The 18,382-nt window shown below is 33.3% G+C and overlaps 2 protein-coding genes across 6 annotated transcripts in view; one reads left to right on the plus strand and one right to left on the minus strand.

The window, feature by feature from the left end:
* LOC149790192 (low-density lipoprotein receptor-related protein 2-like) overlaps nucleotides 1-18,382 on the minus strand; it is a 168,150-nt gene that overhangs the window by 75,791 nt on the left and 73,977 nt on the right. For 4 of the 5 annotated variants that reach the window (XR_016423814.1, XM_089972181.1, XM_089972180.1 and 1 more), the window contains exons 36-45: nucleotides 15,651-15,752; nucleotides 13,177-13,365; nucleotides 11,768-11,903; nucleotides 11,177-11,348; nucleotides 10,455-10,568; nucleotides 10,026-10,134; nucleotides 8,258-8,350; nucleotides 7,819-7,944; nucleotides 7,016-7,252; nucleotides 6,449-6,629 (exon numbers count right to left, since the gene is read on the minus strand). Coding sequence is in view for 4 of the 5 variants with exons in the window: in XM_089972181.1 (XP_089828307.1) it covers nucleotides 6,449-6,629; nucleotides 7,016-7,252; nucleotides 7,819-7,944; nucleotides 8,258-8,350; nucleotides 10,026-10,134; nucleotides 10,455-10,568; nucleotides 11,177-11,348; nucleotides 11,768-11,903; nucleotides 13,177-13,365; nucleotides 15,651-15,752 (1,459 nt within the window). In the remaining variant the exon portion in view is untranslated. The remainder of the gene's footprint in view (nucleotides 1-6,448; nucleotides 6,630-7,015; nucleotides 7,253-7,818; nucleotides 7,945-8,257; nucleotides 8,351-10,025; nucleotides 10,135-10,454; nucleotides 10,569-11,176; nucleotides 11,349-11,767; nucleotides 11,904-13,176; nucleotides 13,366-15,650; nucleotides 15,753-18,382) is intronic. The other variant, XM_089972182.1, reaches the window with a different exon arrangement.
* LOC149790193 (uncharacterized) lies at nucleotides 14,460-15,477 on the plus strand (the record flags this gene model as incomplete). Its single annotated transcript, XM_089972021.1, has 1 exon — nucleotides 14,460-15,477. A coding segment is annotated over one exon (507 nt), but the record flags the coding sequence as incomplete, so codon positions are not given.

Consider the following 18,382-nt stretch of genomic DNA (forward strand, 5'->3'; position numbering starts at 1 on the left):
TAGATTAAGAGTACACTGCTATTTTTCAATCCAACCCTCCATGAAAGATGAAAAAGTTCTCCTGTCTATATATCCTATACACAAACAAAGAAAATCATACAGGTCAACTCCGCTTTCAACCTGTTTGGTGGCTACTGGGTTACCTGGATGTAATCAGTTTTCACTTATGATAGGATGCTTGCATTGTGGAAGAGGTTGTGGGTTTGCTTTAGTAACATCATCAGGTAAGTTTTGTTGGAGAAATATAATTTATGAAATCAATGGCTTTCACCGTAAAATACATTGCTTAACCACAATAGCATTAGTAGAACTGGTAAGATGAGTAGGAAATGATAAGCATCCTATCTCTGTCTCTGTCAGCTAGCATAGTCACTCTATGAAAATGAGGAACCTCTCCTCGTGTATATTTCACTCAATGAATGACATGTATAAATTATATAGCGTTACAACTATTTCATGCTTTGATATGTGCATAGGCCCGTTCTGTCCTAGATACCACCAAGTGTATCTCCTTTTCTCTGGACGAATGCAAGTTACACAACATTGTTGAATGTATAAAAATATATCGCGATTTTTGTCTACTACTTCAACTTCAGGGTGACAATGGAGTTTAAACAAAAACTTTCATAAACATGTTTTTAATCCTCACTTTCCATATATTGCATTCTGTGTCTTCATTTGGAACGATTACAGATAAGTCATAACATGTGAAGCACTACAAATTGTTTGTTATGGATGTAAAATTCTATTTGGGGTCATCTCTTGTATTCACTTATGTGGGATTCTGCACTAGAGTATTTCACCCATAAAAGTTTTCCAGGCAAATCCAGCAAAAGTGGTAAAATGATGCCTGGGTTGAAGGACGATATGCTTTCATGAATGGATGATGGTCACTACAGTCTTTGGAGCAACCACTAACCTGACTACATACAGTAATCTCCTTAGCGAGGCCATGTCACTCAAATGGAAGCTAGAGTTGGCGTACCTGTAAGCTGTTTCAGGTATGTCCGTGATTCAGACATTACATTAATGGCCTCACTCATGGCAGTCGCTTATATTTCATGAGCTGGAATCTTTCTAAGTCACATCTGATCTTGTTAAAAATCAAAGTTTATTATCTCACTCTAGCCAAACAGACAGTGCTTGTGGGGTTATGTCTTTCATCGTTAGGGATAGTATTTAACGTCTGCAGCAATGTCCATGTCGCAGGTAATATCTGATGGCATGAGCAGAGTCCTACAGGATTGTGACTCTCAACAGACCGATCAAGGAGAGAGAGAGAATATTTATTTATAGGTGAAAACAACCTATTGATAAAAAAGCAGGTTGCATCATTAGAACAACTGAACCATCAAAACTGAACTGTATGTAGTTCAGAACCAGGGGTATTATATTTATCTCATTCACTGTTCATGCTGTTAAGCTAGCATCATCATATGGTACAAGTCTTGCATGGTAGCTGGTTTAGTGATGTGAAGACAGTGGTTCAGACAATAAAGTTTAGTCATTTCAAAACCCAGGAGAGAATTTTTGGAACGATTGGAGTAAGACTGGTTCAGATATGTCAAAATTGGACCACAAGTCAGAGATTTCCTTGTTGCAGCCAACATTATGTTTGAACATATCTGAGATAATTACAGTATGGTATCCCTTGATTAGAACAGGGTCTTGTCTTGGAAGAGAATGAGAAAGAAGTTAGCCATTGGGGAATGGGTTTTGTGAGTGCATGGTGTCATGTCACTGACCGGACTCGAGTAATTTACAAAAACAAAATTTGCCCTCATGTGTCTTCAAGGTAGAGGATCTTCATCTCTTGTGATATTCTCCACCTTTAATGCTCCAAATTTCTTTTCAATCAGGACATACCCAAAAGGAACTAGACATGAAGAAGGAATTTCTCAAAGCTGTATGGACTAGTACTGATCATCAACTGCTTGAGCAGAGTGGTGGTCCCTATGTCTAGTCTGAATGCATCTGTTGCTAACTCGAGCAAATCTTTGACCCAGGATTCTTTCCATCTTAGTGGGGCAATCAGAACTATTTACAGTCTGTGCTCTTTATTTTCTGAATTATATTGATAAGCAAGTTTGGTGAAGGGACAGCACATACCGAAATTATCTCACAGCTGATTGAGCAAATATCGACTGCCCATACTTCTGGCCTGGATAAAAGGTAAAGCATCAAACGACCTCGATAGATGGTTCAGGGCTGGACTACCTGTATGAGCAGTTGTTATTTCCTTGATAATACATCCACAAAGACATTGCACCAGCCAGGAATGTGTCGGATGTGAAACTTTCCTCATATTTACAGCATCAGTGAAGGTATTCCCATACCATAAGGCACGGGTCTGGTGATATGCTCCAAACTTTAAACAAATTATGTAATAAAAAATATATCATCTGAAATTATCAAGAGTATGCTTCCTTGGATGTGTTCCACCCATGTGTGGGAGACAATGAGAATAGTTTTCATTTCCATGAGATGGATATGAAGAGCTTTCTTTTAGCATCTACTTCCCACTGACCATCTTAAAGCGTCTACTTGCAAATGACCATCGCAAACTCCACTGATTTAAGCTGAGAAGATGCAATAAATATCCTCACATAAATGTCTTGTTTGGTGCTTTCTTCAACACGTGATCTGTGTTTTATGTGTTTAGGAGAAAGACTCCAGTATGTTAAGAGTTCTGTATTGACATTAACAAAATACTGAGGGATAAGGTCTGACTTTTTCACAGTTATTATCCACCTTCAACTTCCATGAGGGAAGGAATTTTGTTCCTGTCATGAATGAAAGCTTTACTTACAACATATATTTTGTCCAGGAACGTTGCCATCTCCGTGATGGATGTCCTGAACTGGGATATTACCTAGCCTTATTCTAGGTCCAAAGTCAATATCTTGGATGTTACCATTTCTGATGCATGAATGATATGTTCAGTGCTTTTAGGAGGAAAGTTGATATGTGTTACCGATGAACACAACTTTGAGGATGGATAAGGTCCAGCTTCTCTCCCTTCATTTCCACCACATAATGAAGGAAGTAAGGTTGTTCATTTCATGAACCAAAACCAACCAAATGGTTTTCTACAAGAACTTCAAGGCACTCTTAGCAAAGGTCCAAGGGTTTTCAATAGAGACAAAAGATAAATCGAAATGCAAGACTTTACTTCATGTATAAAGGTCTGATTGGCTTGGGCCAGAGATTATGTGTGGGAATGGAATTGTGGGTAGGGTATCTTGACATCACCCATGAGACTAAGCAATGATTGGATGTTGAGAGTATGCTTAAGATTCTTGATTCCATGTATTGGAGTATGTTTAAAATTCTTGATTCCATGTATTGGAGTATCCTAAAAATTCTTGATTCCATGTATTGGAGTATGCTTTAAATTCTTGATTCCATGCATTGGAGTATGCTTAAGATTCTTCATTCCATGTATTGGAGTATGTTTAAAATTCTTGATTCCATGTATTGGAGTATCCTAAAAATTCTTGATTCCATGTATTGGAGTATGCTTAAAATTCTTTGATTCCATGTATTGGAGTATGCTTAAAATTCTTGATTCCATGTATTGGAGTATGCTTAAAATTCTTGATTCCATGTATTAGTACAAAATGTGCATAGTAAAATTTGTTATTCCATGTATTGGAGTATGCTTAAAATTCTTTGATTCCATGTATTGGAGTATGCTTAAAATTCTTGATTCCATGTATTGGAGTATGCTTATAATTCTTTGATTCCATGTATTGGAGTATGCTTAAAATTCTTGATTCCATGTATTAGTACAAAATGTGCATAGTAAAATTTGTTATTCCATGTATTGGAGTATGCTTTAAATTCTTTATTCCATGTATTTGAGTATGTTTAAATTCTTGATTCCATGTATTGGAGTATGCTTTAAATTCTTGATTCCATGCATTGGAGAATGTTTTAATCTTCATTCCATGTATTGGAGTATGCTTAAAATTCTTTATTCCATGTATTGGAGTATGCTTTAAATTCTTGATTCCATGTATTGGAGTATGCTTAAGATTCTTCATTCCATGTATTGGAGTATGTTTAAAATTCTTGATTCCATGTATTGGAGTATCCTAAAAATTCTTGATTCCATGTATTGGAGTATGCTTAAAATTCTTTGATTCCATGTATTGGAGTATGCTTAAAATTCTTGATTCCATGTATTGGAGTATGCTTAAAATTCTTGATTCCATGTATTAGTACAAAATGTGCATAGTAAAATTTGTTATTCCATGTATTGGAGTATGCTTAAAATTCTTTGATTCCATGTATTGGAGTATGCTTAAAATTCTTGATTCCATGTATTGGAGTATGCTTATAATTCTTTGATTCCATGTATTGGAGTATGCTTAAAATTCTTGATTCCATGTATTAGTACAAAATGTGCATAGTAAAATTTGTTATTCCATGTATTGGAGTATGCTTTAAATTCTTTATTCCATGTATTTGAGTATGTTTAAATTCTTGATTCCCTGTATTGGAGTATGCTTTAAATTCTTGATTCCATGCATTGGAGTATGTTTTAATCTTCATTCCATGTATTGGAGTATGCTTAAAATTCTTTATTATATGTATTGGAGTATGCTTTAAATTCTTGATTCCATGTATTGGAGTATGCTTGAAATTCTTGATTCCATGTATTGGAGTATGTTTAAATTCTTGATTCCATGTATTGGAGTATGCTTAAAATCTTTGATTCCATGTATTGGAGTATGCTTTAAATTCTTGATTCCATGCATTGGAGTATGTTTTAATCTTAATTCCATGTATTGGAGTATGCTTAAAATTCTTGATTCCATGTATTGGAGTATGCTTTAAATTCTTGATTCCATGTATTGGAGTGTGCTTAAAATTCTTGATTCCATGTTATGGAGTATGCTTAAAATATCTTATTCAACATATTGGATTATGTTTAAAATTTCTGATCTCATATATTGAAGCATACTTCTTCAAAACATTGAACAAAGTATTTCTCACCAAGGTGCCAATGAGAATTTGTACAATATTGACATGTCTTGTGTCCATCCCCTACAATCTTAAATTGTTCACACTTCCTGGTTGTTTACTCTTTAATGATGAAGAAAGGCAAACACATGCATATAACAAACATGCAAACACATGCATATAACAACATGCAAACACATGCATATAACAAACATAAGGAGATTTTTTTTCAAATAAATTTAAACAGCCTTATCAAAACAACTTAGACGTGTAATAATTTAAAAGTACAGCACCTGAAAAATTTCACTGGTGAAATTGTATCTTACAAATTGAAACCAGGTGACAATAACAAACGGTATGAAACTAGCAAAACTAAACTTAACAGACTTGATTTGACTTATGAAATAAAAAGATGTTGATGTTACCTTTAAATTCAGATTTAATTTCAATCCTGGAGGTCCATATTTACATCATTAAGCAAAAACTGAAAACTGGTTTCATCCAGGCATACCCATTGTGGACATAAAAATAAGGTGACCTGTAAGATTTGCTCCTTCTATCTATATACAGAAAGAAGTTTTTAGTCTTTCAGGGAGGCTGCATTTGTAAGTACCGTAGAGCAATCATAATTTGAATGTGATCATGTATTTCATGGAATATTCCAATTTAGCAAGAAGGCTATTCCATTGAAGACTATTCCATTGCCACTTGTCTGTAGGAAACCCAGTTTTGTGCTAAATGAAACGAGCAGGTTACAGGAATTATGATTATATATACATCCTGTCCTTAATAACATCTGCCTGGCAGTTATAGTTTGCAGAGAAAAGTTAGCACATTTTTAAAATTAAGGATATGGTTAAGAAATGAGAAACATAATTTTAAATAAATTATTTGGTCTTATTTTTCTTGATTGCAAGCATGTGGTCTGAGCATTATGGGCATCACATCAAATAAGTTTCATTTACTCTTCTGGTTTTGAGTTTCCACTTTTGACTGTGGACTCTGCCACTCAAGATAGAGTAATTAAAATAATGGCCTGAGAAAGAAAAGTATTCTGCAACAGGGTTTCTGTTTAAGTTTTGACCTGTCTATTGAATATATGTAGATTCATCTTTGCGCTATAGTTTTTCCATCTCCCCCGACATACTGGATTAAACAAACTTTGTATATCATTAAAAATATCACACTGTGTCTTTTGCATGTATTAGTTCTGATGTGAATAGTGTGTGTGTGTGTGTGTGTGAGCTAAACTATAACTATTACATCAGTATATGAATACATCTATGTATTGGTTTGAATAAATCTTGCTCTAATCAAACAATTTTTACTGCTTCGGTCTCAGTGACTTTGGTTTTGATTCCAGTCGTTGCTCATTGCCCCCAAAAAACATGCTGTCATAGTATACATAAGCAGTAGCAATATAAAGGCCTTTGTATGGTTTAAAAGAGATGACGGTTCTTCATCAAATTAATGAACTCACCCTCTGCAAGGATTAACTGCAATGGCTCTCGGTGACAAAACATTTGCAAGCGTCACTTTTGATGAGCCATCCGGATTCATACTGATGATTCTCCCTGCGGTAACATCTGTCCAATAAATTTTCTTCCCTATCCAATCAAAGGCAATCCCCTCAGCAACAGTTACTTGTGCTTGTCCAGTAACTAAAAAATAAAGTTAAATACATTTAGAAAAAGTCAAAATAATAAGATATGTACTGCATAGTAAACCAAAATAGTTTTCTGAACTATGTTTGCTTTTATTGAAAATTTAATTAATTCTAGCTGATCTTTAAAACTTGTAGATCTATGAACATTTTTTTATTTTCTTCTTTAGAGAACATAAATAAAGTCATCAGCATCAAAATTAATGTTTAAAAAAAAAACAATCCTGCCATAACTAACAAATATATAACCAGGTCTACAAAATACTTATATTTTAGCAAAGCAAATGTGAAGAACATAAGTTCAAATATCAAATAACCAAACCATCATACTTGAGAGTTGCAATTCAAAATACTGAAATCATCAGATGGTAAGATTAACTTTACCTCTATCAATTACTTGTATCTTGATTTCTTCAATTTTTGTAGATCCCTTCTTAACCCGGCTAATCTTCTTTGCCCCAACTTGAGAGAAATACAGATAGTTTTCTGTAAAGTCGAAATCCAGGGCTACTGCTCCATTCAAACCATATAAGGCAGGCAAAGGAGATGACGTGATGTTTGGATTCAAAGAAAGGCTCCGGATATCCGTCTCGGCAGCAAATACCAGGAATTCAGATGGTGCTGATAATTACAAGTAGTGGAAGTAAATACCACAAATATTTGTTTTGTTGCTGGGTTTCTAAATTTTCTACAAGTGTACATGGCATAGCCCATTTATTTGACTATTTAGTCAAACTCGAAAAATGGAAAACCCAGTATAATTTATCACTGTAGCACATTTCTATCTACATTTTGTACTAAGAATATGAATCATGGAGTCATTCTCCTGCTAACTAAGGGAACAAAACTTGTTCTAACAATATGCAAAATTACATCTCTAGTGACAATAATGGATATTTATTTTTACATTCCAATCCAGATTAATATCATACCAAAACATACACATTAAATGATATGCATTCAAAATTTCGTGAGAGGCTCAACAAAAGCACAATAATAAACATACACATTAAATGATATGCATTCAAAATTTCGTGAGAGGCTCAACAAAAGCACAATAATAATCATACACATTAAATGATATGCATTCAAAATTTCGTGAGAGACTCAACAAAAGCACAATAATAAACATCATGTAATTATTCTTCTAAACCTTATCATAACATGTTTTCTTTTCTCCTACTCACACACACAATGTTTTCCATCCTTGTCTAGATTTCCCAAAGAACAAGCACACCTAGGCTCAGTTTTATTGGGTAGAGAAAAACAAAGCTGTTCACAGCCTCCATTATTGACAGAACAGGGGCTATTGGCTGAAAAAGATGAAATCATTATTTTAATGTAAATGCTTGAGTCCAAAACAGATAAATTTTACCAATGGAAGCAAATGGTTTACACTTAAAATAACAATAGTCTGGATTGTTCGAAGATGAACTAAACATAACCCATCCATACAATATAATAAATATGCATGGACAGCATTTGAAATACAGCTAGATTTGAATAGTCTGCAATTGCTATTTAAGGATATTCTCTTTTACAAATATTTGGCAAGAAATTAGTTGCGCAGTTTACAATACATGCATGCTATTAGAGAATAACATTTCTAGGAAATAAAATGCTTACAAGAGTTATCTACATCCAAACAAGGTTTCCATGGATACCCCAAAGTCATCAGCTGACAAGATATATCACTATTCATGTTCGTCTTGCCTCCTTCTAAAATCAAAACCATTGAAATATAGACCTCCTTTATCAAGGACTGTAAATGATGAAAAATTATATGAATGCAGTACTATTCTTTAAAGGACTGTTGAATGAAGGAATGAAGGAATGATAAAAATGTATATCTTCTCTGAATGATATTTGTCTGAAAATGTAATCATTTCATTTGCAATTTTGGATTAAAATCTTCGAAGATTTTGTTTTCTGTCATTTAAGGTACAGCTGCTGAAAAGCTCTTCAAAAATTCACCTTTTTGTTTTGCACCTAACACACAGTGTATTCACTATAGTAAAAAGGAATGAAGGTGATAAGTGGCAAATGTTAGATCATCCCTGTGTAATAGATTGCAATTATTGAAAACAGATTGGCGAATTTTTTCATGTTTGACTAATTGGCATGATTGTACACTTGGACTAATTGACATGATTGGACTAATTGGCATGACTGAATACTTTGGACTAATTGGCATGATTGTACACTTGGACTAATTTACATGATTGTACACTTGAACTAATTGGCATGATTGAATACTTTGGACTAATTGGCATGATTGTACACTTGGATTAATTGACATGATTGTACACTTGAACTAACTGGCATGATTGAATACTTTGGACTAATTGGCATGATTGTACACTTGGACTAATTGGCATGACTGTACACTTGAACAAACTGGCATGATTGAATACTTTGGACTAATTGGCATGATTGTACACTTGGACTAATTGGCATGACTGTACACTTGAACAAACTGGCATGATTGAATACTTTGGACTAATTGGCATGATTGTACACTTGGACTAATTGGCATGACTGAATACTTTGGACTAATTGGCATGATTAAATACTTTGGACAAATTGGCATGATTGAATACTTTGGACTAATTGGCATGATTGTACACTTGGACTAATTGGCATGACTGTACACTTGAACAAACTGGCATGATTGAATACTTTGGACTAACTGGCATGATTGTACACTTGGACTAATTGGCATGACTGAATACTTTGGACTAATTGGCATGATTAAATACTTTGGACAAATTGGCATGATTGAATACTTTGGACTAATTGGCATGATTGTACACTTGGACTAATTGCCATGACTGAATACTTTGGACTAATTGGCATGATTGAATAATTTGGACTAATTGGCATGATTGTACACTTTGACTAATTGGCATGATTGTAACTGACATGATTGTGTACTTTTGAATAAGTGGCATGACTGTATACTTCTGACTAACAGACATGATTGTGTACTTGTACTAACTGACATAACTGTACACTTAGACTAATTGGCATGATTAAATACTTTGGACTAATTGGCATGACTGATTACTTTGGACTAATTGGCCCGATTGTACACTTGAACTAACTGACATGACTGAATAATTTTCACTAATTGGCATGATTAAATAATTTTGACTAATTGGAAAGATTGTACACTGTTGACTTTTGTGGATAGTTTGCTGATAACATGCACCAACCTCCATAATAATTGTCAATGAATACCAACTCCCTTTTTTCTAAGTTTCTTTTAAAATGGCAGTGAAATACATTTATCTTCACATTCAGCAGTCACCAGCTATATGGCATCTGTCTCTAATGAAATATTAAAATTCATTTTAAATATATCCTGAACCAAAATCAACATAAATAATTAAACCTGTTGGTTGCAAGCTGTTATCAAATATGGCAATATCTCTCAAATTGGCAAGCCCATTCTTCACAACCTTTGTGGACCTTGTGCTGTTATCTTTCCTCGCTTTTAATATCTGCAATTACATTTTGATATATTTAACTTAACTTCTGTCTCAGCTCTGATGGCGATACCAATGGTTACGACTACAATGTAATGAATTGACATGGATACTACACAAAATAATAATCTACACAATTACATGGTCATATTATGCAAGTAATGAAAACTGAAAAATTCATATGGAAGTGAGCTAGACTGTCAACATTGTTTACATGTAATTGAATGCAAATAGGTTTAGGATAAACTTTCCTTTTATGCAAATATTCTCCTTTATGCAGATATTTATACACATATTGATTTAACAGTCAATAAATTGGTAGAATCTGAAACTACCTGTTTGAGATTTCTATCAGCCCAAATCACATAGTTTCCCAATACTGCCACTCCTACCGGATTGGGTAGGTTAGACTGAAAATATCTTCTATTTGCTCCATTGAAGGACACCAACTGTAAAATAAACACATCATATTCTAGTTTCAAAACGAGTTTTGCTTATCATGATCTCAAATGAATTACTTGTAAACAAGAGGTTTACTACGTTAGACTTCCTTTAAACTGTAATGAGAAAAGATTCCTTCTAAATAATGTTCCAAAATCTATCACTTTTAGATGAAGGAAAAAGGAAAAGAGAATATTTTAAGACTAGCCATTTTTGACATTTCTTTTAATAAGAATGAATATGTACAGAATTATACCTAATTGTGTGTTGAGAGGAAATATTTAAGTCTATGTATGAGATGTCCTAAATGTGAGTGTCATTAATATACAGTAAGTATGCACTACATCTAGCCAGTAGACATCACATTTTCTAAACTCAATTGTAATTTCAATGGGCTTAATTATACCATATCTCACAAGTGCAGACCTATTACTACCAACAAGCTATGTATGTAATGTTTTTACAATAACATAATGTGTTACCTGCATTTCCAACAACAACTACACAGTAGACTTCTTTTTTAATTCCATATCTCATAATTATAGACTTGTTACTACTGTCCTGTTATGTAAGTATTCTCTGTATATATGAGAGGTAATAACACATAATGCTTTACCTGCACTGCATCTGCAACAACATCTACCCAGTAGACATCGTGGGTGCTGATATCAATTGTAATTCCACTGGGATTAATTATGCCATATCTAACAAGCGTAGACCTGTTACTACCATCCAGATAGGATCTAACAATCTTTGGGAACTGCCCATTATCTGCCCAATACAAGTACCTACAAATTGGAATATTATCATAGATAGAAATTATAATTTAGGGAAAAGGTTGTATTTATGAAGATTATCAGAAGAAAAAAATTCAGTTTAGGAAAACATTTGTATTTATTGAAGTCTGCAACAGAATAGATTGAAAGCAATATAAGTGTGATTCTATAATAAATATATACATCAAAGAAAGATGTGTTGTTTCCAAGTAATCAATACTTGAAAATTTCTTTCCATTTGTCAATAAATCTGCATTCATATTTGCCAGTTTCATTTTGTAGGAATAGTTTTTAAATGCACAAATAATTAAATGATAAATAAACAAAATGCAGTATTACCTACATCTCTATGCAATACATACATACATACATACATACATAAATACATACATACATATCATAAGATTCAGCTGTTTAAGAAAACCATTCACCTTTTGATAGGATTAACTGCCAGTGACCGTGGAGACCCTTCCTCATCCTTTACAATGACCAGTCTATTGGATCCATTTAAATGTGAAACCTCTACATATGTTTCGGTTCGCATTGCATTTGAAAAATAGAGATTGCCTAATAACAAAAGACATAAAATAAAGATAAATATCTATGCAGTGTGGAATGAGTCATCTACAGTCCACATTCAATGTGACATACAAAAAACTGAGTATAATCCACATTCAAGGTGACATACAAAAACCTGAGTATAGTCCACATTCAATGTGACATCCAAAAATCTGAGTATAGTCCAAATTCAAGGTGACATACAAAAAACTGAGTATAGTCCACATTCAATGTGACATACAAAAAACTGAGTATACTCTACATTCAATGTAACAACCTCTAATCATCATTATGAATTATATTTATGGGAAAAAATTAATGAAGAAATCAAAGGCCAACCACATTACAAGATATTTTACAATCCAACATTACAGCAAAACCTTCAAAATAAAAAGCACATGTAATCTGTGACACATACATGTCTCTAAAATAAAATGCACATGTAATCAGTGACACGTACATGTCTCCAAAATAAAAAGTACATGTAATCAGTGACAGGTACATGTCTCCAAAATAGAAAGCACATGTAGTCAGTGACACGTACATGTCTCCAAAATAAAAAGCACATGTAATCAGTGATACATATATGTCTCCAAAATAAAAAGCACATGTAATCAGTGATGTGTAAATGTCTCTAAAAAAAAAGCACATGTGATCAGTGACATGTACATATCTCTAAAATAACAAGCACATGTCTCCAGTGACATGTTCATATTTCACTGTTGACACATACATGTTTAAAATAATTATAAACAATAAATATTGCATCAATACCTTTTCCAGTAAATACATATTTATAAGAAGGTAAAATCTTTCGTAAAGAATGATTTAGACTACCAGACTTAAAGAATATAAATAACCAGAAAGAAATTATTTCCTGTAACATTTCGCTGCCATAAAATGTTATTTATTCATTAGTTATTTCCACGAATTTCAGTGCATGTATTCTAATGATCAATATTTATAAGGCTACAAAATAATATGCTTACATGAATCTCAGAACCTGAATGCTTCATTGATCTAGATATATGACATCTAGTAGGGGAACGTGTGATAAATGGCAAATATTATTTTCAAATTCAGTCTCAAAGGCAAATTTATTGAAAGAATATTTGTACGAAATATTCATGAAGAGCTTTTGCTTTGAAACCAAAGTAATTTTCATACATGACTCTATATCCAGCAAAAATGACAATATTCATGTCATAGGAAATTTGTGCTAAAGTCGAAATGGTGGCAAAGAATAGAAATCTGCTCATTTCCTGATTTTGTTCTGACTTACCTGCTATCCAGTCCACAGCAAGTCCCATAATGCCATTCGTGCCAACACCATTTGTTATAACGTCTGAGTATCCAGAACCATCTGTTCGGATTCGTCGAATTCCTCCAGATAAACCATCCCTGGCACTATGGTCACTCCAATAGATATATTTTTCTTTCATATACACATCAACATTTTGTGCAAATATCTCTGTTGAAACAGAAAAAAACAGAATCTCAGACATGTACAATATATCCAGAAATATAGAGACAAATATAGGAAACTTGGCGTTTTCACTTACAATATTTCAAATCATTGTAGTCATGTACAAAACTAAGTCTCAGTTATTATGTCCCGGTTTATTACACTGAATCATTATTATTTTTCATTTTACATATGATCAAGTTTGATATACTGTGTATTATTCACAATCCATTATTTTGTGATACTGTGTATTCTTAACAATACATTATTTTGTGATACTGTGTATTCTTAACAATACATTATTTTGTGATACTGTGTATTCTTAACAATACATTATTTTGTGATACTGTGTATTCTTAACAATATATTATTTTGTGATACTGTGTATTCTTAACAATACATTATTTTGTGATACTGTGTATTCTTAACAATATATTATTTTGTGATACTATGTATTCTTAACAAGACATTATTTTGTGATACTATGTATTCTTAACAATACATTATTTTGTGATACTATGTATTCTTAACAAGACATTATTTTGTGATACTATGTATTCTTAACAATACATTATTTTATGATACTGTGTATTCTTAACAAGACATTATTTTGTGATACTATGTATTCTTAACAAGACATTATTTTGTGATACTGTGTATTCTTAACAATATATTATTTTGTGATACTATGTATTCTTAACAATACATTATTTTGTGATACTATGTATTCTTAACAATACATTATTTTGTGATACTATGTATTCCTAACAATACATTATTTTGTGATACTGTGTATTCTTCACAATTCATTATTTTGTGAACACTAAGTATACACTTAAACTGAGATAATGTAAAAGAAAGATTGGTCTATTTGGCACATTATATTTCCAAACCAATCTGTACATTTTCATGTAATTTATTATGTAGTTCAATTTCATTTAGGTTTGGTACCCTTTCATTGCAACTGAGTATCGCCACATGATCTTGTATGATGAAAATATCACAGAAGATTATCTCCTGACTCTACTGCCATAACTTTTATTTAATATCCAGATCAATATCTTTCTCGTTTCAAAATCTCCCAATCAGCCAGCCCGTAAACAGTCAATGTATATAATGTACTGCAGCAACACAACTCTGTTCTTATTCTTAAGGCTAGACTTCTTTCAAGATCATCATCAACATCACCCTCATCATCACCCTCATCACCATCCTCCTCCTCATCATCATCATCACCCTTGTCATCATTATCATCACCACCACCACTCTCATCATCATCATCATCATCACCATCATCATCATCATCACCCTCATCATCATTGTCATCACCCTCATCATCATCACCCTTATTATCATCACCCTCATCATCATTATCACCCTCATCATCAATACCATCAACCTCATTATCATCACCCTCATCATTATCATCATGCTCATCATCATCATCATCACCCTCATCATCATCATCATCATCATCATCATCATCATCATCATCATCACCCGCATCATCATTGTCATCACTCTCACCATCACTATCATCACCCTCATCATCATTATCATCACCCTTGTCATCATTATCATCACCCTCATCATCATTATTATCATGAAAACGTTCTGTATTTAAACTTTCTTGACATTTTTTCCCACATGAATGACATACATCAGGCTTTCCAGACACCAGCTTTAGCTTATCTTCATTTCCTGTGGCAATTTATTGAGGTTTCCTCAGAACATTAAAATTTATCTTCATGTCACTGAATCCTTCATTATCATGTTTACACAAGAATAGAAGCCATTGCACCAACTTAAGTCATTTCCTGATAGCATGGTGTTACAAATGAAATGTACCTTTCAATAATGGAACATAAGAATTAAAAGTTTTTATTCAGTGTGATAAACTAGCAAATACTAACATATAAACATGCATTTTATGTTGTGCCAGGTCATGTTGTTTTTACCTTTGAGAAGCCTATACATTTTAAGAAAAGGGCGACAGGACAGTCTTACAAAATTGTGCTCACTGGCTCAGAATCAATTATTATAGGATACAGTAAATGTTGATGTATATAATTTGTTTAATTTTTTGCACACTGTCAATCAATTTTTGGATGTATGTTGATGTATATAATTTGTTTTATTTTTTTGCACACTGTCAATCAATAATTGGATGTAGTCTCGAATCCACTTCTCTTGACAAACTGTAAAACGAATATGTTTATAGCAATTTCTTCTCTGATGCATACGTCAATACAACATGTCATCAACGATGCTGATAAACTGCAATATTATACCTGTTCCTGTAATGGGAACCATGGCTTCGGCATGATCCTCTCTGTGAATTGAAAAACCTCGGATAGTATCTACCATTGCTGCCACAACAAATGAACTTGATTCTGAAGAAAAATAATTCCATGATGTTTTATAACAAATTAATAGTATAACATTCAAAGTCAGAGGTTCATAGTATTGGATCACAATGCTTCTCAAGGATAAGTACATACAGGCAATCAATTAACATCTTAAAGCTGTTATTATTTATCAAACATTTATTTGACTAGTAAGCTGTTATATATTTACATACAAAGTAACTACTAGCATAATGTAACAGAATGAATTTTGCAGATGTCATAGCAACATTTAGCAATAATGCATTCATGTGTGCAATTCTGCACTGGGTTAAATCCATGGCATGATTAACAATGATAGTTTTTTAGTACATCTGGTTGGGACTTAACTGATTATCACTTGATAACAATGTCATGCAAAACTGGACATGGGTGAAGATTGGTTTTTGCTTACCAAAATGCCAAGAGTTTATATGTTGCAGGAACAGCATTTGTAATTGTTAAAACATTTGTCGTAAGTTGAATATTCATAGGGATAAGTGCATTAAAGGAAATGGGAAATGTAGAATTTTCTGCACACTTGAGTGGCATGTGTTAATAATGGCAATTATATAAATCTGACTTCTGACTGGGTATGTTTATGGTTTGGGTGTTTCCCAGGTAAAGACTCATGTTTAAAAATTTTCTTACATCATAAAATCAGGCAGTCCAGATTTTTTTTAGCAAAGCTAAAAGGCCTTGATTCCAGGGGTAGGTGTGACTCTTATAAAGATTGTCCAAGGGACATATAGTTGAGAGTCTATGAGAGGCTTGTAACCAGGGTTCTAAGGAGACAGATCTGCTAAGGGCAAAATTGTGGACCTCAATGAGAAAATAGCATTCATATATAATATAAATGGTTCCACAAGTTAAAGTGAAAGACGAGTATAAGAGACTGGATGACAGATAGAGGCCATTAAAAGTAGTGTGACTCATGAGTAGACAAGTATAAGAGACTGGATGACAGATAGAGGCCATTAAAAGCAGTGTAACTCATAAGTAGACAAGTATAAGAGACTGGATAACACATAGAGGCCATTAAAAGCAGTGTGACTCATAAGTAGACAAGTATAAGAGACTGGATGACACACAGAGGCCATTAAAAGCAGTGTGACTCATAAATAGACAAGTATAAGAGACTGGATGACATATAGAGGCCATTAAAAGTAGTGTGACTCATAAGTAGACAAGTATAAGAGACTGGATAACACATAGAGGCCATTAAAAGCCATTTGACTCATGAGTAGACAAGTATAAGAGACTGGATGACACACAGAGACCATTAAAAGCAGTGTGACTCATGAGTAGACCAGAAGGAACCTGAGAGTGTTTCAGTGCAAGTCAACACCAACTGACAAGCCATATTGATTCTGGAGAGCATCTATATAAATAAAAAAAGCAGAAGTGCTAACTGCATTTTAGAACTTAATTTACTTTTCTGAAAGACGTGCATCCAACCGTTAGTCCTCTACAATTTTCATGTCATTGCCTATTTAATTAAAATGTTATATTCTGTATACTGGGGGCTTGTGTTGTTCTATCATATCTATATATATATGTCAGAAAAGATGATCATGTACAAAACCACAAAAGGAGTCAAAGGAAAAAAATCTGAATATATTCCTATAAATTGGCATTTATTTGGAAATAATATAATGACCATACATTATTTTGTTTCCTTTCAAGCCTTTAATTCTAAAGAATTCTAGAGCAATATATGTACATGTTATACAAAGTAAACATTTCCTATCACAGTCTGAAAAAAATAAATGCAAATTATCAGAGTCTTATCTTGTAATGAAAAATGTTTAAACCTGAATTTATTTGTGCCAATAAAATCTCAAACAAGATTTTTCAACAAACAAAAACTCCTTAAGACAATTTGGTTAAAATATTCCATCATTTAAAGACATTTACAAAAGGGTTCATTTATATTTTGACAAAAGACCTTCAAAATTATATATTGTTGTATAAACAAGGACTGAATTTTCTGTAAAATCAACTTGTCTTCTTGTAGTTCAATAAACCAGTTACATAATCTGTATTGATACATGGGCTCTTATTGTTTCTTAATATATAATAAAAGGGACAACAATTTCCCATTTCTCCTGTGTTCTATTTACGATCTAAAACCAATGCTTCAAGCTACATGTCACTGTGTAATAGTTTCGGACCAAAGTTCAGCTCAGAGATTTGAAATTTTCTAATCCATGCTTCCTCAGAATATTCCAACCCCATTTTTCACATTTGGACATTTAGGATGGAGTGTGGGTTCAGAGCAATTATATATAAAATATTTGGAATCTGCCGCCACCGTAAGATTGCTTACCAGTGGGCCGAGCAAATTTAAACTATGTTATATCAACTTATACCTCCTTCTCAAAAACGGCAAGTATTATAATCATTATGTCTTTAATCTGCTCACAGACTAGACGAAACTTGGCATAGATTAAACCTTACCTGGTACTTGCCATTTGTGTTAATAGTCACATGAATTCACAACTCTCACACAGTGACATTGGAGGTCCAATAGTCACGTGGTATCAACTGTCACGGAATGGTGTAAATGTTGTTAATTAAATACATGTACTCAGGTTTCGTTTCTTTTTCTCTGTACAACGATACCCGAGGGTGATTAT

Source organism: Sinohyriopsis cumingii, chromosome 10, assembly GCF_028554795.1.
Source record: "Sinohyriopsis cumingii isolate HCF-2022 chromosome 10, ASM2855479v2, whole genome shotgun sequence".
Classification (NCBI taxonomy): Eukaryota; Metazoa; Mollusca; class Bivalvia; order Unionida; family Unionidae; genus Sinohyriopsis; species Sinohyriopsis cumingii.